The sequence below is a fragment of the Bolinopsis microptera genome, chromosome 7 (assembly GCF_026151205.1).
Source record: "Bolinopsis microptera isolate Bmic1 chromosome 7, MBARI_Bmic_1.0, whole genome shotgun sequence".
Lineage (NCBI taxonomy): Eukaryota > Metazoa > Ctenophora > Tentaculata > Lobata > Bolinopsidae > Bolinopsis > Bolinopsis microptera.
The window spans coordinates 17,156,281-17,177,091 of NC_087078.1; the positions used below are offsets into that span (position 1 = coordinate 17,156,281).

The following is a 20,811-nucleotide window of genomic DNA, read 5'->3' on the forward strand; positions in this document are numbered from 1 at the left end:
GCTTCTTAAGTCCCATTCTTTCATGGTTGATACTATAAAATTTTGAAGACCGTGAATTAATTTTTTTAAAGTGATAATTACATTCCTGACACAGTGTACTCTCCCTTGTAGCAATATGTAGCTTGTGTTACAACGGGTCATATCTTTGTATTTGTAAAAGACAATCACAACATGCTAATTTGGGAGTGGACAGTTGGCCCGATCACATGATAGAGTGCGAGTGGACGTAACAATGAATTAGCTTCAACCGCGTAATTTTTGAAATGCTGTACTAGTCCGAAACGCTAACAACCATTTTAATTTTAGAAAAAATATTTAAGTATTGAAACTGCATCATCATCAACAATCAATATTCAAAACACAAGACAAAGTGAAACAATGGAATACCGGGTCCCGAAATTCAAAATTGTAGTCAATGTTTAGCACCCTACGCGCGTGGGGTGGACTCCTGGGGTGGACTTTTATTCAGCGCGTATTTTGTAGCCTGTTCAACTTGACGTTTTGAATCGTTACTATCTCAATGTCACAGATACACAGAATGTGAGGTGATCATCTTAAAGAGAAACGTCTCAGCTTTCACCTGGTGTAAAGTTTATCTTTGTACTCAAAATATAGCTCGCTCAGTGTGCAATAGAAGTTGACAATACAATAACCACGCCCGCGACCGGTCGTCAGATACCGGAGTGTTGCACAAAATTAGGTCCCCAAATTAAAATTCTATGACACAGTTACCATGCAGAAATATCTAGGGAAACATTTGGTGAAAGTTTCAACTCTCTACTATAAAAATAGCGATAGTTATTGAAGATAAACCGTGAGAAACTCCCTCTTGTCGAGATCGACGCTCTAGGAACCTCCCTTCTGTACCACGTGACAACGATTAGAGCGTCACGTGGCCGTCACGTGACACAAGTGCGCGCGTTCGCTCGAGCATTCTCGTGGGAAATCCTGATTGCCTGATCGATCTCGTGGGAAATCCTGACTGCTACGGAAAGGGCTGACAACCACTGTTATTTTCGTTCCTCAATTTTCCAGTTCACTTGCTCAGTGCTGTCAGTTGTTTTTTGTTTGCCCTGCTAAATAAATTTCACTCCGTCATAATCCCCTACTCCCCTATCCAATGAACTGTTTCTGTTACAGCTGCCATTCTGTTGACTTGACCCTAACTTAGTCTTATCATTGTCACTTGATAACTTTATCCGTGTGCACTTTCTCGAAACTCACTTATCTTTGTCAAGACTCAGCTTATCTCAGATCTAAATGTTGCCTTAACAGATTTACTGGTCACTGCACTGGGCCCTCCTTTAAATGCAAATATCATATGAGCAGCCGATCGATTTATTGCTTGAACTGTGCATCCTTTTTTTAAAATACATAAGGTCAATTTTTCTATCGTGAAACTTAGTCACTGAAAGTGAAGACAACGCAATCTGGCTGTGCCGGTTCCCCTCTGCCTAGATCACTTAGAATATCCATAGTTAGCAATACTTTAATCGTTTAATGCAGCGATGCCGATATAGCCAGTTATTAATGCCACATTGTAGATTTTAGCCTGTTCCAATCATCCTTATATCGAGTTAATGAAATTTATGAAATTGCCTACCGTTCAAATCGCTCTCTGTTGTTAGCACCACACTGATTAACTACAATGTTCCAATTTTTTAGAATTATGTCCGACATAATTCTAATTTTTGCTGTTACAGCAGATAGTTATGGTGAAATGGCACGCAGGAATAAGTCATCCCTGTCCTCCAAAAAGCACATGAAAAGGTACTTGGTAAGCCATGTCTTTTCCAATATCAAATCCAATGTATCACAATCTGTGGACTTTTTACTCAAAAACTAGATTGATTAATTGATAATTCATTGCTGATTGTTCACGCGCCCTGTATGGAAGTATAAAAATGGTAATCCGCATACTCCAGGAAGAATTGAAGCAATCTCAAGAGAAAAGAAGGGAATCTGGATCCTTCGTCGGATCGTCACAGAGCTTAGAGGGGAGCTCTACGCTTCACTGGCCATGCAAAGCAGGGAGAGTGACGGAGGCGGAGGCACTGCTGGCTGCTGGAGCGGACATTAACAAGCTGGACAGAGCGCAGTTGAACCCTTTCATGGACGCGATCAACTCAGGTAAATCATTTGACCGCCTTAACAATATGGGTTTATCTGACATTGGTAATAGTAGCAAGAGGTTTTAGTCATGCGTTTGATTACAGCACAGTGTGAAACCCTGAAGCATACGTCGAGCTCTAAACTCTGTTTTGTCTGATAATCAATTATTTGAATATTGAAGGATTAAATTTGGTAACTTGATGATCACATAATTAACAGGACAGGTCGACTGTGCTAGATGGCTGCTGAGGCAAGACGGTTGAAAGCTCCAGCCCGAGATATGGTCGTTTTGTAGGGAGAGGGGGCTAGAGTCAGTGCTAACAGCTTAACAGAAGGTAAAATCCTGAACTTTTGTTCATTGATTCTTTGAATCAATGAACAGATTCAAAGAATCAATGAACAATCGTTCAGATGTAAAAATTATTTATTCACTATTTTGCATTACATTTAGTTACAGGACTGACATGCGACATCCGTCGTTGACCTTTGTCTTTATTTCAGCAAGGTACGGAGAGCGATCCATGGCTGTCCCGATAGACCCACTCAGACTCCTGCCGGAAGATACTCCTCCGGTTGATCCAGATGAGACAGTTCTAGCAGATGATCAGTTACAGACTGAAGAACATATCCCACAGATCAATGCGTCAACATCTGCAAATGAAGGTACTTCAATCTGCTCTTCTTGTATATGTCTTTGTGCCTGCGTCTGTGATTGTACTGAAGTGTACTCTGTGTGTTTGTGCCTGTGTCTGTCTTTGTATCGAGTGTGTGTCTCTGATTGTACTGCGTGTGTCTGTAATTGTAATGTAGTGTACTGAAGTGAACTATGTGTGTTTATGTGTGTGTGTCTGTGTGTGTATGTGTCTGTGTGTGTTTGTGGGTGTGTTTGTGGGTGTGTGTGTATGTCTGTGTGTAACTGTGTCTGTCTGTGTGTCCGTCTGTGTCTGTGTGTGGGGGGTAATGCAACGTCAATTAATGTCAGTATTCCATAAAAACCCCAAACTGACATTGACATTAATTGACATTAATTGACATTAATTGACATTAATTTGTCTTGAAATTTGAGATTATCATTATTCGATAAATATTCAAGATATTCACGTCTATGTAAGTTAGACCGGTTCAAAAAAACAAAATGTCCTTGAATAATTATGAGTATGTTCTTATCTGTTGATTCTTAGGTTCAAAGGCCACCAAAAAAAATTTCAGCTTCCAACTCTTCCATCTTCGGTCCCCACCGGCCACGCCCATATTTTATTGGTTTCTTATACAGGTAAAATATCTAGAATCGGCTTTTTTAGTATGAAGGAGTAATGTTAGCTGTTTAAGATTCGTTATTCAAATATAAATGTCATGAAGGCATTCCGTTTAATGTGGGTTTTAAGTTCTGATGATGTTGAGAACCACGCCCTTGGATGGCCACGTCCATTTAAGAAAATTTAATTTCGGAAAACCGTATTATTTTAGTTTTATTATTTAATGATCTGAATTTTTTCACATTTCACATTTCCATATGTGATAGTAGTGAATAAATTGATGATATAAACGTTCTAAAGTGCTAAAAATATGGTAGAACTACATAATCTCTGGTCGAAAAATATCGTGTCAATTAATGTCAGTATTCCAAAATTTTGCAAAACTGACATTGACATTAATTGACATTAATTGACATTAAATGACATTAATTGACGTTGCATCACCCCCTGTGTGTGTCTGTGTTTATGCTGTGTCTGTGTGTCTATGTCTGTATGTGTTTGTGGGTGTGTGTATCTGTCTGTCTGTCTGTCTGTCTGTGTGTGTGAGTGTGTCTCTGTGCGTCTGTGTGTGTGTGTGTGTGTGTGTGTGTGTGTGTGTGTGTGTGTGTGTGTGTGTGTGTGTGTGTGTGTGTGTTTGTGTGTGTTTGTGTGTGTGTTCTTTCATAGAAGTTGTTATTTCCAAGATACGAAGTTCGAAAATTAGTAATAGACGAATTTTGCAGCTTATATCAGAATCGAAATGATGATGGTACTACACGAGATGCTCATGGAAAAGGTATCAGTTTGCTTTCCTCCTCCCACGAGCAGTACAAAGTGTGGGTTCAACTTTAATCTGATAGAAGATATCGTATGCGGAACCCAAGCCCGGCTATGTCTGTACATAATAACGAAAGAAACCGGTAAGTTTTTAATCATGTAAATGTTCGGCCGAACGTTTGCTTTCATTTTAGACTAGTGACGAAAATCAACAATCGTTTGCCAGTTTGGTTAGTAAAATCGACAAAAAATAGTCCATTCCCCAAGGCCATGATATTCGAATTCTGCCCGTTGAAATCGGCCACTCTGATTTTTATCATTGAACTTTGCATTGATGACATGTTCATTCTCTACAGGTTATGCTGCGAGGGCGTTTAGCTCGATAGATGTTGAAAATGCCCACAGCATTATAAATCATTTGGACCGCCGCGGGGTCCAAAACTCCTCAATTGAAGAGCTTAGTAGACATGTCAGCAGGGGGGGATGCAACGACCATTAATGTCAGTAGATGGAATTTTGTCAAAACTGACATTGTCATTAATGGTCATTAATGGTCATTAATGGTCATTAATGGTCATTAATGGTCATTAAATAATTGAAATTCTGAACTATCTTGGAAGCAACATGTCCAAGAAATTTACAATTAATAATTATGATCACTTTGTATCACTTCTATAAAGTTTCTCATTAATGGTCATGCATGACCATTAATGTCATCTTCTGGGTACAAAAAGTCCTACTTGAATAGTGACAGTGATTTAATTCGTGCGAAGGCCAACCGTGTTGCATTGCAGTTTTCCGAACTGTACCCTGGTGATGATGAAAGAGAAGAGGAATCAGATAATGAGTCAGATTTCGTCGCACCAGATAGTGAAAGTGAAGACAAGGATCTTCATGACTTAGTTACTATAAAAAACAAGAAAATGAACAAAAACACCGCTATTACGAAGTTCTGTAATTTTGGTAAGACGATATTTGGAAATAAAAGTCGGAGATCGAAATTTTTTGGTACCGGCTGTTTCGAGGGTTCTGTGCCATACCAACCGGGCTGCAAAAATTCTTCTAAGCCCTGTCAACGTCGAACAATTCGAAAGGGCGACTCATTAAGTGCTACCTTTGTTCCAAAAAAGGCTAAACGTCCCCTTCGTTGCCTCGGTACCATCTTATCAATGAGTGTCTCTGCTTCAAAAAAGGGCAACTGCAGATCTAGACGAATTCCTGCCGCATCAATTTGTTCCTATCATGATGACAGGGCTCGATTTTGGGTCAAAACTGCCGAAGGCAGAGTATTGAACTGTAAACGAATTGTTCTATCTAATCCTAGGAAAAGATCAGCATTTTGTTGTCCGATTCAGACTGATGACGATGTATTTCATGAAGTGCTAAAGTTGAATAAGTTCATCTACTGTGTAATTACTATATAATCGACTAGCATAATGATTTGGCTAAAATATAAATCTTGATATGATATAAGAACGGGAACGAAGTATTTAATTTTAATACCCGTGTTATTATTATTTTATTATTGATTGATATTTTACTATTGATACGATCTGATACTCCTAAATTGCCCTTTGAATTATTATTATTGATAACTATAAGTCACCAACTGTTATCTGGTTTAAATCCCGTGGCCGCAAAATTTGTTCTTCATTACATTCGAACTTAATAAATGTAATCCCCCCTAACTCACTCTGGAATCCACTCAAGTGATATTCTGGAAGGTCTGCCTAACCACGGAAGATTCTATTCTAAGTTTTCTCTTTCGAATCTCTAATTGTAAATGTAAAATAATAACACAAACATATACTTGTAGTTAGTTAACTTAAGGTAGGGTCTAAGTGATGCAGGCGTCCGTCCTTTTCGCTCTAAGAAGTGCCGGAAAAAACATGACCATTAATGTCAGTAGATGAAATTTTGACAAAACTGACATTGTCATTAATGGTCATTAATGGTCATTAATGGTCATTAATGGTCATTAATGGTCGTTGCATCCCCCCTGTCAGCAACCTACAGAGACTTCAAATTCTCAGGAAAACCTCTCTAGGACGGTAATACATTAACTTGTTTAGTTAATAAATTTAATAAGTAGATTTTGAGTGATGATTACTCAATACTGATATCGAGGTACCATAAAAAGGGTATATAAACTTATCACTTATGCTTATATGCTTATACTCAGACTCTTATACTATCAATGAATATCAAATCGCCTTCTCTAGTTATCAAACCCAACATAAATTAAATCTCTGCCTACAAGGACTATTCGATATTTACAACAGACCGAGTGAATGTCTCAATCTTTTCAGGAAGCTTTATACTCCGACATCCACAATTTACCACGCCCCTGAGATCGACAAAGGTCTTTCTGATAGATTGACTTCCAGCCAATTCGATCTATCGAAGCCGAGTGGGAAGAACAAAGAACTGAAACCCATGGTCGCAACGATGCTCCTCGCGGACAAGGGAGGGTTAGGGCCATCGGTGGTCACAAGACTGCAGAATATTTATTTTTTAAGCGTTGAGGTTGTCACGAAAGCGTACTGTAACGGGACTGTATCAGATTTGAGTGATTTGATTTTGTGATTCGCAGTTCACGTGATTTTATTGTGATCTTAGACTGTAAAAACTATAAAGGTTCAAGTTGAACTATCGTCGCCATGATTATGTATTTTGGAACTGTTCACGTTGAAATTGCTTCGTTAATCAGCAGTCTTCCTTGGTTACCTTCTACTGTGTAATGCAGCTACGATCAACGATACTTAGCTAGTACATTCATAGTAACTGCACTGAGAAGAGTAAAAAATTTGAGCTTTGACGGAATAACATCTCCTTGTTTTTAGATACGGTTACTATTCTAGTGAGGGGTTCATAGCTGACCATTAAGGTCTTACTCGCAATAATTTGTGCTCTGATATTGGCCGTACTGACTGCTGTTGAAAAAGCCACGCCATCAGATGCGCGTCGCGATAGTCCACCCCAGTAGACCCCACTACGTAAAAAATTTGAAATTTTCCCAAAAACTTCTGATTAAGCTAGTTTGTTTTCAATAACTTTTGCAATATTAACAGTAGACCCTTCAAATTTTCACCAAATGTTTCCCTAGACATTTCTGCATGGTAACTGTGTCATAGAATTTTAATTTGGGGACCTAATTTTGTGCAACACTCCGGTATCTGACGACCGGTCGCGGGCGTGGTTATTGTATTGTCAACTTCTATAATTGCACACTGAGCGAGCTATATTTTGAGTACAAAGATAAACTTTACACCAGGTGAAAGCTGAGACGTTTCTCTTTAAGATGATCACCTCTCATTCTGTGTATCTGTGACATTGAGATAGTAACGATTCAAAACGTCAAGTTGAACAGGCTACAAAATACGCGCTGAATAAAAGTCCACCCCAGAAGTCCACCCCACGCGCGTAGGGTGTTTAGTAAATGGTATTGTTCTCTATTTTTACTTTTTGGAAGAATATGAACAATAACAATAATGAATTTATAAAAATCTCGTCACAACTATTTCTCCCAAAACCCTGTGAACAGTACCGTTCACAGTACCGTTCACAGTACCGTTCACAGTACCGTTCACAGTACCGTTCACAGTACCGTTCACAGTACCGGGAACGGTACCGTTCACAGGGTTTTGGGAGAAATAGTTGTGACGAGATTTTTATAAATTCATTATTGTTATTGTATTACCTTTATAGGCCTTAATTTCAAAGGCGCACGCTATTATATGAATATATATGTGTATTGTGTAGACAAAGCTAAAGGAAGAAAAAGGATAGAAGTTCTGGATCGAAGCCGAGGCGCTGGGTATTCTGAGTCATATTTCCAATTACCTCACAACTATGAGGAGAGAATCGCAACTTGAATTCGAAGATTAAAATTATGGTAGTTATACAAGGAATTGAGGCGTTATTAATGTAAATTTTGAATTCAATAATATATCAATAATACGAAAAACTCGAGTAATTCAGTAGCAAATGTACCGTTGTATCGACGTTTCAAAAGTGGTACGCAAAACTTGTCCAACGTTTGAAATTTGAAAAACTCAACAAACTGGTATATAAATCAGAACAATACTTTATGTAAAATATGTTATATATTATGGCAAGATAAAACAATTTCCTTCGTCTTGTAAATTTGATAAAGTTAATTATATCAGATAGTCGAAAGCATTCTATATTAATCAAGATTTTGTTTTACCTTGCCCAAAATAAAATATATACAATCTACAATCTGCCAGGAACAGTTTCTAAAATTATCGCCACTGGCAAATACGGATGAGGCAGTTTAGTTAAACTCTGACCTGAAAAAACTGACGCATTACTGAAAGCCCTGACTGATTTATTATAGTCACAAGGCACAAACCACTTCTTTCTGAGTTCCAGAGCCAATTCAGCCCCCGGACACCACCGTTTAGCGGAACACGAGTTGTTGGCAAACTCGTGGATAGGCAGTATTTCCATAGTGGTAGCGGAGCCTGTGTTAACGTTCCAAGAAAGGATAAAACCGCTCGATACCAGAACCTCTTTGTGGGGCTGAGTGTCGTGATTAGCGATACAAAGGACCATTATCAGAACAAGTACTGTGCTTGATCCCTGGCAAACTTCCAATAATCTCACGTCGTAGTCGCGTAACGAGAGGTAGCGCGCCGACAGGGCTTTGTGCTCTCCTACTGCGTTATTTATGTACAGTTCCGCGTCAAATGAAGCCTGTTTCACGGTGACAAAGTCATCTTGGAGTGGAGCAGAGTGGGGAGGCGGCTGCTCGGAGACCCAAGTGTAGGTGGGACGCAGAGAACCATGGATTAGGCTGGTAGTTAGGACAGGGTATAAGGTTTGTGTAGCGTCGTATCGTGTTCTGCCAAGCACCTTTGGACTTGGAGACAAGCCAAACACTCGAGTTGAGAACGTGGTGACCGAGTCAACCTGGAAAAGGAGAGGGGTAAGAACAGGGGGGAGAAGGTTTGGGGTGAGAACACTGGGGAATGTAAGGGGAGGGGTTGTGTACAAGATGACATCTCCTGAGGGAAGGGAAAACGTGGCTTAAGTGTAGGATTTATGATTTAGTGCTGGGGAGATATGCAAAGGGCTGAATGCACGACAGACCTTAAATTGTGCTTCTAGGCAAATTTAATCTTATGATATTATAGTACACCAGCAAACTTCGATTGGATGACACCAACATTTATTTTGTTTACAGCTCTCTTTCTTTCAGACTTTTATCTTGACAATGATGATATTTAAAGTTTTGATTGTGTATCTGCCCGTTTCAGTTTTTTTTCTTATATTAAAATTTAGGAGATTCGTAATTGTTCTACTGGCTACATTTAATTTTCATGTGATTTTACAGTGAGTGGAGACTCTCATTGTGTCCCCAGTAATCTGTGACTTGTTTATTTAGAGCGACTGCACCTGCAAAACATCACTGATGACTTGTCTATTTCTTTCAATGTCAGCTAACCTTCACAACAAATGATTTCAAATTTCAATCCCATTGGGGGTCGTTCACATATTACGTAATCAGCCGAAGGGGGGTTTTCAAATGCTTACGGTTGATTACGGGGGGGGGGGGGTTTGGTCGTTGATTACGTAATCAAAATTTTAATTTTTTACCGATTTTCGAAATACCAATTGGACAATTTCCGTTAATTATGTAACCAACATTTTCGTTTTTTTAAACCAATTTTCGTTTAGTAAGTGCTTTGCGATTATTTGATATTTCATTCATTAATCTGTTGTGATAGCTGTTAATGGGGGGGTCAAACATTGATTACGTAATATAGGGGGGGGTTCGGTCTTGATTACGGTTGATTACGGAGGGGGGGGGGGGGTAAAAATTGCCAAAATATTGATTACGTAATATGTGAACGACCCCTTGTTGGAAAACACCTACTCCTTCATAAATTAAGCGCATTCTTATATTGCATGGTCCGGTACGTGCGCGCGTTGCGCGCTTTGAATTTTCGCGTTGCATGGTCAACAAAATAAGCTTTCGCGTGTGCACACAAGTATACCACTTTTGGCCAGCTTTTTGTTAAAAGTCGGCGAAAAAACCAAACTTTTGAGTTTTCTTCCGGTGATCATGTGTCACAATCACATACCGCTGCCTGCTCCTCCGACACTTTCCTACTTGTACTATGACAATACGTCTGATAATCAAATCTTACGAGGTGATCCGATGTTTGATACCGGTCACCCCATAAACAACTCCATATTAACCTCCCTTAGAAGTATCTTGCTGACACATTCCTTCCTCAAATAGAGGTAGATACATAAGTTTAGGGTATAAGTCCGTCACAAGGGCGGATTAGGGGGAATTAATCTCAGGCAAATATCACGGAATTGTTACAGATTGACGGAATACACCAACTTTCGAATACTTCCTATTTCTTTTCTATTAAAACTCTGAAGTGATCCATAAAATATTGAATAATATTCACAAGGCTCTAGATTTTGAAAATCTGTTAATCTGGTATCAGGGTTACTTTGCGTTGATGAACAATAAAGAAGATCAAACTCTCAACATTACTTTCAATTTGACAGAACAGTTACTGTCACAACTGTTATATTTGTTAAGAGCAAAGTCCTCGTGTTTAGAGCAAGTAGCACTAAGACAGCACCATTCTTAGCATATCTCACATAACTGCTAGGCTCCTGTAATACCACATACCACACTGCACTGGGACCAGTAGTTGTTACATTTATAACTGTGGTTGCAGTTCATGTCACTACAGAGGCACTCCCCACAAAGATCCGTGATTTTGAACTCTCCTTCTCTCATCATCTCCATCTGGAGTATCTTCCTCATCTTTACCCAGGAACTCGGTGATATGTTTGATCACCAAGACGACAGTTGAGAACCCTGTCCTCACATAGCCTCCCTCCCCTAGTTCCCGCCCCACTGTTCTTCACCCAACTCTTCTGAGAATAGTGTGTCCCTCACAGCCACCGTACATACAGTACATACTATACCGTACATACTGTACAAACCGTACATACTGTACATACTGTACATGTACTATACCGTACATACTGTACATACTGTACATACTGTACATACTGTACATACTGTACATACTGTACATACTGTACATACTGTACATACCGTACATACTATACCGTACATACTGTACATACTGTACATACTGTACATACCGTACATACTGTACATACCGTACATACTGTACATACTGTACATACTGTACATACTATACCGTACATACTGTACATACTGTACATACTGTATATACTGTACATACTGTACATACTGTACATACCGTACATACCGTACATAATATACCGTACATACCGTACATACCGTACATACTGTACATACTGTACATACTGTATATACCGTACATACTGTACATACTGTACATACTGTACATACTATACCGTACATACTGTACATACTGTACATACTGTATATACTGTACATACTGTACATACTGTACATACCGTACATACCGTACATAATATACCGTACATACCGTACATACCGTACATACTGTACATACTGTACATACTGTACTGTAGGTGTACAGATCAGACTTCACTGTCATTGCTGCTGAAACACTGGTTAGGTTTTAGGTAAGAGCCGGTACTTTCTCTTCGTTATATTTCACATACTTGGCATTCTTTATACCATTTGGTACCGCCAGATCTGTACTTCATGTCTTTAACTCAATAGTAGGCGCATATTTTAGTATGGGTAAGACGCTGAGATTTGCCAATATAACCCCATGCATAATGATACCAACCTCCTCGACAGCCGTCTCTTTCTCTGTATCTGTTTGTACAGTCTTCAAACACTACACTACACCAAATAAAACGACCGGGGCAGCGCATGAACCACGAGTTCTCAAAACCCAACTTTATCAACAGCAGCGGAAGGATTTCCCAACAGCTCCTCACTCTCCTCCAACATGCCCGACAAATCCCGATTATTATTATGTTGTGTAAACTTGATTCTAACTTTAATTATAATTTGTAGACACGTGTCCAATCTGACTAGATGATCGATCCATTTTTCAGTTAGCTTTAATTAACGAGATCCGGGAAGGAATTAGGCGGAGGGGTGGGGTGGGGTAGGGAGGAGTGAATAACGTATAGCATAACATCAATATACAACAGTTTCACGCGAACAAAAAATTTAAAACAACAGAAAGCATGAAGCATAACCATAGTCGCGTATACTTCGTGACCTCTTTCGCCAAACAAACACACAAAACATCATGAAACAAGTTCTTCTCACCTGATTAGATTTCTTGTCGCCCATTATTTTCGGAGACTGCGAGGCAAGTCTCCTTTTGGACCGGAAACGTTTCCTCCTCTGTTGTAAGATGGGAGAGAAGAGATCACACTCTGTGGCCACGTGGACCGTGTCCATCCTTCCTACTACACAGGTGGATAAGTGTTCAGAACTCCGCAGCGCTGGACAGCTGAAATTGAGTAACTAATTAGGCAATAGGATAATTGTTTGATTAATTAAAGAAATTCTCCCGTTTGAGCGATTCGTGGGAATTTGAGATCAATGCATTTAAAACCTCTGGGCTTAAAATTCCAAGTTTTCCCCCCTTTACAGTTCTACACACAAAACAAATATTTCTAGACTGCAGCATGAGACGTTTCGGAATATTTTTTTGTTATCAGAAGTAAAATACTTCAAATGTCACCGAACTTACGAACGTTTTCAAGATAATAATGAAAAACACTACTTTAGTTAATGTCATGATATGTAGTCGTAAAAGTTCAATGTTCACCGTGCAAATATCAATAATGCAATATAATTGGTTGCTAAAATTACAGTGGAATGATTACATATCATATATATCACACAGTACATTTCATGCAGCCTTTGCATTACACATAGCGTGTGTAATTGCGTATGTTAGCTGAACACTACTGTGCGCGTTATCAGCCACCAACCAGATAACAAATCCACAGTCACGTGATCCGATACAGCATAACCATTGGTTAATGGTTGGTTGCTAGGACACGTGCTAGGACACGTGCTAGGTCACGTGCTAGGTCACGTGATGTTCAGGAAATATTGCGTCACGTGGTATTATGTAAAGATTTAATTGGATGGTTGCCGGTTGGTTGTGGTTCTTTACGGTTGGGGAGGTTATGTAACGCTCTCTTCGTGTGTAAAGTGTAAACTTTCAATAATTATCATACCCAGATACATTATAATACATTATTATATACATAATACATGTTATAACACAGTAACACAGATATACATTATACACATAGCACATAATACATTATACACATAGTACAGAGTTATACGTATCACAATATATAATACAGTAAAATAAGGTGTTATCTCACACACACGCAGATCTAACTTAGTACAATCTTACAGTCACTAATAATACAGTGCCTGAAATACAACATCATTTGAAAAGTACACTATTACTTCACTGTATTTATTACATGTGATACATTACTAGAGACAGTGTAATTATAGCAGTTATAATGCACCGTTTCAGTCATTATATAATTACAACAATTAGTGTAATTAAGTAATTAGTGTGATCACAGCATGAGTCACACCAGCAGTGTGTAACAGACTACCAGCTAATGTACACAAGTAGACCTGTACTGGATGTATTGTATACTGTATAGTGTATACATCTAGCATCCCTGTATAGTGTATACATCTAGCAGAGCATTCAGGCCGTGGTACCGGCCGAGGTACCGGCCGTGTGGTACCGGCCGAGGTACCGGCCGTGTGGTACCGGCCGTGTGGTACCGGCCGTGTGGTACCGGCCGTGTGGTACCGGCCGTGTGGTACCGGCCGTGTTACCGGCCACGGTCGTGGTACCGGCCGTGGTACCAGCCACGGCCGTGGTACCGACCGGGGTACCGCCTGATTGGGAATGATATCTACAATAAATTAACCGGTTTGTAACCAGTGTGTTTGGAGTAGGGACGAGAATTTGGTATCGAAAAACGGGATTTTATAAACAGGATTAGTTCAGAATAACATGTAGATGTTTGGAATGATTCATACTGATCGTCAAAATGGTGGTGAATAAAATGTTTAGACTATAATGACTGACTTTATAAATTCAAGATCTACTAATTCTGAATTTAAGATGATTTTTTAACATGGAGGTGTGATAATATAACGCTGCTTATTTCTCTTAACTTTAAAGTCTCGTCATTCATCGGCTGTTGAACGAGTGGTGATATGTGTAAAATTCTTATAAAGGGATCTGTGAAAGTGCAGTGTTTGTTAATCCTAATTGTCGAATATGTTAAGACTTTGTACCTACATTTGCAATCTATTTCCAGTTATGTTGCTCAGGGAAGAATGCTATTAAACTTAAAAGCTGCGAAATACGAACTCAAACACCTAAGATTGATGGTGATCATGAAGACATAAAAACGACGTATCTCGAGGCGACCCTTTTGCGCTTGTGACTCGACTAAAAGTTTGGTTTCGGCGTTTTACGGCCATCCACAAAGAAGTAGAACTTGTCTCACACCAATAAATGTAATAGATTCATGTATTATTTTAATAAGTTTTATACTAGTCGAGTCACAAGCGGATCGCCTCGAGATACCTCGTTTTTATGTCTACATGATCACCATCAATCTTAAGATTCTACACTGGATTATCTTTGGGTGCAGGTGACTGCAGATTAATACCATTACCAACTGACTTGTCAATTTCATATTTAACATCAGCTCATCATAACTTGAATACCTAAATACCTTGTCGACAATCTTGTTAGGCACAGCATGAATATTCTAGATTTAAGTAGCTTCTTAGTCACAATTATTAAAACCTAGTCTTGGTTCTGGCCAACAAATTGTAATCTTATCATTTTATGCAACAAAGAGTAAATAATTTCAAAGAGTAAATAAATTGACTGTAATTTTGATAGTGTTTGTTATAGTACAATCTTTAGCGGGTAATCGCTGTGTTGTGTTATTTTCTACGTCCACGTTTGATAATTTCTTTGTTGATTAATCTACTTTAATACACGATAACATGGATACGATAATGCACTGCGTTTTAAGATGATGATCGAAATTTTGCCACAAAGCAATATTACCTACCAACAGTCATTTCCACATCATTTCCTCCAGCATCCATCAATTTCGTATTGATTATAATAATCAGTTAAAACTTCAACAGAATTATTACAATACCAAACCTGCAGACATATTTAGCTTTCTTGCTGTCAGGCTGCATCATATCAGAGATATCAGACTCTCCCTCACTAGAGTGACTAGCAGTACTGCTTGGTGCAGGAGAGGGGGGAACTGAAAGCGCCACGTTGCTGTCGGGGGTGCACTGCGCGCCGTGGGTTTGTACTGTCATCACTGTTATACTGTCTCCCGTGTTGCATATCACGGAGTCTTTTAGCTTCAGGCTGAGGTTTTAGTGGGTTATATGAGTTAGAGTCAAAATTTGTTAATTCAGAGGTATGTATGTGCACGATTATCGACATAACACCGTCCTAAAAACTGTACTGACGAGTCTTACCTTAACAGAGGAGAGAAGGGAGGGTAAGGGGGCTGCATGTCTTACCTCAACAGAGGAGAGAAGGGAGGGTAAGGGGGCTGCATGTCTTACCTCAACAGAGGAGAGAAGGGAGGGTAAGGGGGCTGCATGTCTTACCTTAACAGAGGAGAGAAGGGAGGGTAAGGGGGCTGCATGTCTTACCTTAACAGAGGAGAGAAGGGAGGGTAGGGGGGCTGCATGTCTTACCTTAACAGAGGAGAGAAGGGAGGGTAAGGGGGCTGCATGTCGTATTTGAAGTGAACAAAGTAGGCGTCACTCTGTAAGTCGTGCTGAGTACGCAAAATACGGTCAGGGGAAGGGAAGATAGACACATAACATTGTCGAGAACTTGAGATCTCTTCAAGTCTCACTTCAGCTCCGTGGACTACTAGTCTGTCATTCCTGAGATGCAACTTGTTCTAGAACTTTCTAAGAAAATTTTACAGTTCACTCGAAACATCTCATCTCTAATAGACATATTTCAGACGAATGATGAAAAGTAATGATATGTATTATAGCGGAAGCAGAACATGCCAATTAATTAATTAACTAATTAATTAATTAACATGCCAATTTAAAAGCAGTATAATTATAAAGTATCTTACTCAGCAGCTTCACATATGACTAATTGTAAATCAGAGGTGATAGTCTCGCCCACAAACAGGGGATACGTCCACAGCTTTTGCAATGGGCTTCCTGTAGAGATACAATATCTTTCAGAAATAACGTTGGTTTTAGAAATTTAGATACTCAAACTGATATAATCTATTGAAAGTATGGCCTTTAAAGAGGCCTGTGCTCTTTCGTTTAAATCCTATTTAAATGCACAAATGTAAACATTCCATCCCCCAGCTTTTTGTTTTTTGTTGACTGCAGCACTTAATACACTCAGTGAAATAGTACCTCCCGACCGAACCCTCTCCGTATATATTAAGACTAGGTCACTATATTACAGATATTCTTACGTTGTAAAATATAAACACACTTGAATTTGACTCATTACAACACAACAAGCATGACGTTCGAAAGTTAAATCTTACCGAGATCAAATCTCCAGATGTAGAGAGTGTAAGTGTAAAGAGAATGTAAAATATCTACTTCACTTGGTTCTACCTGAGGATGTTTGGGAACGGTTACCTTTAACTAGAACCATGGGCATCAGAACCATCATGGCCATGGAAAAGAATAAGAAATTATTTATTCTCTCATAGAGAGAAAATTCAAACCATGCTTCGAGGTGTCATAATTCCACTTACTTCTAAAAAAAACTACAAATTACATATAAAAAACCTACAAATTACGAACTCTATAAAAACATGGCAAACAATATAATTTAAAACATCAATGATTACCTGGCAGAGATACGAAATGAGATGAATACCATCCTTGAGGAACCCCAGCAGTACATGTCCCTTCAGCAGAGCCTGATGGGTGTCTATAATGCTCTTCAAGGGGAAGTAGTACCAAGGTTTCCGTGGTTCACACAACCTCACTTCTCTCTCTGGGGGACCTGATCCTCCAGTCACCTGGATTAAAGGGTTTTATAGTTATTATCAGGTGATAAATTATTCATTATCAGGTGATTAATTATTCATTATCATCTGATTATCATCTGATCATCAATATACATGATTATCTTTGAATACCTGTGATCAATTATTTCACGTACAGTCATCAGTTAGCAGGGATTCAACAAAAGAGATAAAAAAGCACAGGATATAAAAGTTATTACTGATAAAATGAAATTATGACTAACCCTTCCACCAAGCTGTCTGTTGTATAATTTGGATACAATATTGACATTCTTACTGGTCATTTGCACCTAGAGACAAATTTTAAATAACAACATTTACAGTTCTTTAAGTTGTATTTCCTAAAGTTGTATATGTTTTCAACAAAGAATACTGGGGGCCGGGGGGGGGGGGGCAAAAGTCAGTACACACGACACATTGGGTCTTATAGCATAGCCATGATTCATATTTGAGACCAATAACTTTGCAAATGGTATTTTGTTACTGCTCATTCGAGAATTCCGTCACCATTTTAAAATTCAACTCTTACTCCACACACAATTCAATCAACATTGAATTGCCTGTACTTTTGTATGCGAATATGCAAGAAATTCCATTTTAAGACATTGCAATGTCTTAAAATGGAACGCATTGCATTGCAATGTAATTTTTTATTAAATGTAGAATATGATCTTGAAAAATGACACAAAACGTATTTATAATCCGTTCCGGAGTTAGGTAATCATGTGATAGCGTGCTACAACACGGTAATCAGGCTTTCTTCACGATTCTCAAAGTGCAGGTACTGTTCAGTTCCTTGATATCTCAGTCATCTGAGTAGCTAGAGCTCCCTTTGTTATGATTTTATCTAATTTTGTATATTCCTCGAATGAGTGATAATAGGAAGTCATTTCAACAGAAAATATTATTTACTCAGTGACTGAAACAACAGAACCCTTTGAACAGAATTTTAATTGCCTGGCAATATTTAACACATTGTTCTGCAGTTCTGTTACTGAATGTAAAAATCTGCTGGGGAGCGGTATTGGAGGTATGCTGTAAAGCTGACATTATCAAGCAGCTACAAAGAATCAATGAGTTATTCACGAATTGCAAATCAAAGCTGAAATTGTATTTAACACACACATTGTGGAGAAGGTTACCTTCACCCCGGCTGTATTTCTCACAACTAGAGGCATGTCTAAAGGTTGCAAGCGGTTTGTTAACAGACTAGCGGATCTTATGGCTAGAAAGAAGAGTGAAAGATAATGTAACATGATAAGGCATGTGAGATTCGTAATGTTGAGAGGCAAGAAGATGGAAAACAAATTAGGAATACAAATTTTAAAGAATATAAATTTGAATTTTCGATATTTATTACAAATTATACACATCATAGATAACCATAAAAGCCGCGCATCGGCTGATTGCCTCAATTTGAATTAATGATAATTTCATTCGACAGAAGCTAAATGAAGGCAGCTCAAAATGCCAAGATCAACGACTCGAGTGCCATTATTACTGGGTGGCGCGCGCTCAGCCTGTCATTCCGCCGAATCTCTCTACTCTAATCTCTATGTTTATGAGACAAAGCTACTTGTCTATGTTACTGAAGGAAGTTGGGACAAACTCTAAAGATGAAATACGTACCCTAATGCAGGACAGGGATATATGGAGGGGGTTATCTGGCGTAGATCAGATTTAGTTCCGACATAGTAGTAGTAGTAGTAATAATAAATAATAATAAATTAATGTTATTTTTATACAGCACCAAAAGGTTAAATAATTTAAATTTAACCCTTATGCTCAGCTGTAAATGATACTTAAGTTAACGAGAGTGTGCATCTTTGCCTTAGGTGAAACAAGAAACTGTTCAGAAAACAGACGTTAAAAACTGTTAATAAAATCGTGACTAAATAAGGCAGATGCACCTAACAAGCAGGCTTAGCAGGTTTTCTAACAGAGGACTTGAGGAAAGGATGATGACTGCAAGAAATCACAGTATGAAACTCATCAGCCTATCAAATGTAAAAATCAGGATAATAAAAATGAAATTCCCTAAAATATTAAAAATTCTATAAAAATTCTATAGAAATTCTATAGACTCCAAATATACAAACAATCTGAATACTCCAATATACAATAAAAATTGATAGAAAGAGATTACTGCAGAACAGTAACTGACGATAAAAATTATATCTGAAGATCCAATACAGTCATACCAAACAATCTGGGCAACATAAAAGTAGAGACGGTGAAATAAAGAGAGGAAAAAAATGCTCTAGTACTTGAGACAAAATACAAAGAATAAGGTAGCTTTCTCCCGGGTGCCAACCCAAAAAATGTTGGTGTCCCAGGATAGAGCCTCCTCTTCTGACCTACAATACAATTTTGATGGCAGACACAATGAAACGCAAAAAAGATTATTATCTTAAATGTTGCCCAAAAATCCTTGAAAATTAAAAGCCTAAAATAATTTAATTTAAAGCGTAAAAATGACCTGCTATAGATGTAAATTGTTTTTTAAAACCTTCTATAATGGATAAGTTACTCAGTACAAATCAAAGGACTTTCTAAACAGGTGAGCTTTAAGTTTTCCCTTAAAGTCCTTGATGTTTACACATTTCCTGATTTCTTGAGGAAGATTGTTCCATAATCTTGGAGCAGATGAAGAGAAGGCTCTGGGTGGACTGTTTATGGGGCAATGAAGAGACACATCTCTGCCACCACTGGAATTGTACTTGACAAGGTTTGACAGGTATGAAGGTGCTAGCCCATGGAGCAGTTTGAAAGTTAGCAGGAGTATTTTAAATTCAATACGTTCTTGTACCTTGAGCCAATGAAGTTCTTTTAAGTAGGGCTCAACTTCTTCTCTCCTCTTTAGACCTTTAACTAAGCGGCATGCTCTGTTTTGCAGAGATTGTAGCTGTTTCAAAACAGAATGATTCGTTCCAAAGTAAAGTACATTGCAGTAGTCAAGGGAACTAATAACAAGAGATTGTACGATGATTTGCATTTGGGCTTCAGAGAGGAATGGTTTCATCTTTGAAATGTTTCGCATCTTGTGGCAGTTTGCAGCTTTGAGCTTCTTTATTTGAGGATTTAGAGACAGTGAGGAATCCAATGTAAAGCCAAGGTTTTTAGTAACATTAACGAGTCTTATACAGACAGAAGGTTTAAGGAAGACACCACCAATTTCTAATTCCGACAATAAACGTTTTGAACCAAAAACTATAATCTCCGTTTTTGTAGGATTCAGTAGAAGGAAGTGATCTGTCATCCAGCTCTCAATTTCTTGAAAGCAGGAAGGCAGGTCTTCGCTAAGGACCTCATATTCTGTAGCAGACGAAAATATAATAATAATAAATAAATACAACTTTTATAAACCGCCTTATAGCTAAATCATATAACTCGATATAATTTAATCCTGGAGATAAACTCCAGTGCTTTCTAAAGCGGCTCTTACATTAACTGAGCTTAGTTTAATTGAAAATTAGACATGACAAGTTCATTTTACCTATGTAAATGCAAAATCAATCAAATGCTAGAGAAAAGAAGTATGTTTTGTAAATCTGATGATCATCAGCATAGCCATGGATCAGAAATTGCTTTGATTTTACAGAAGAATAAATGGAGCGGATGT

General features: G+C 38.5%; 1 protein-coding gene across 1 annotated transcript; it reads right to left on the reverse strand.

The window, feature by feature from the left end:
- Positions 1-8,037: 8,037 nt before the first annotated feature.
- Positions 8,038-17,492, reverse strand: LOC134818445 (DDB1- and CUL4-associated factor 15-like). The gene is made up of 8 exons (XM_063828008.1): positions 17,414-17,492; positions 17,010-17,183; positions 16,698-16,770; positions 16,263-16,353; positions 15,865-16,059; positions 15,308-15,526; positions 12,388-12,574; positions 8,038-9,059 (listed from the first exon to the last, which is right to left on the reverse strand). Exons 1-8 carry the CDS (start codon positions 17,471-17,473, stop codon positions 8,361-8,363), a joined length of 1,698 nt encoding a protein of 565 aa, XP_063684078.1. The 5' UTR covers positions 17,474-17,492; the 3' UTR covers positions 8,038-8,360.
- Between the last annotated feature and the right edge of the window lie 3,319 nt (positions 17,493-20,811).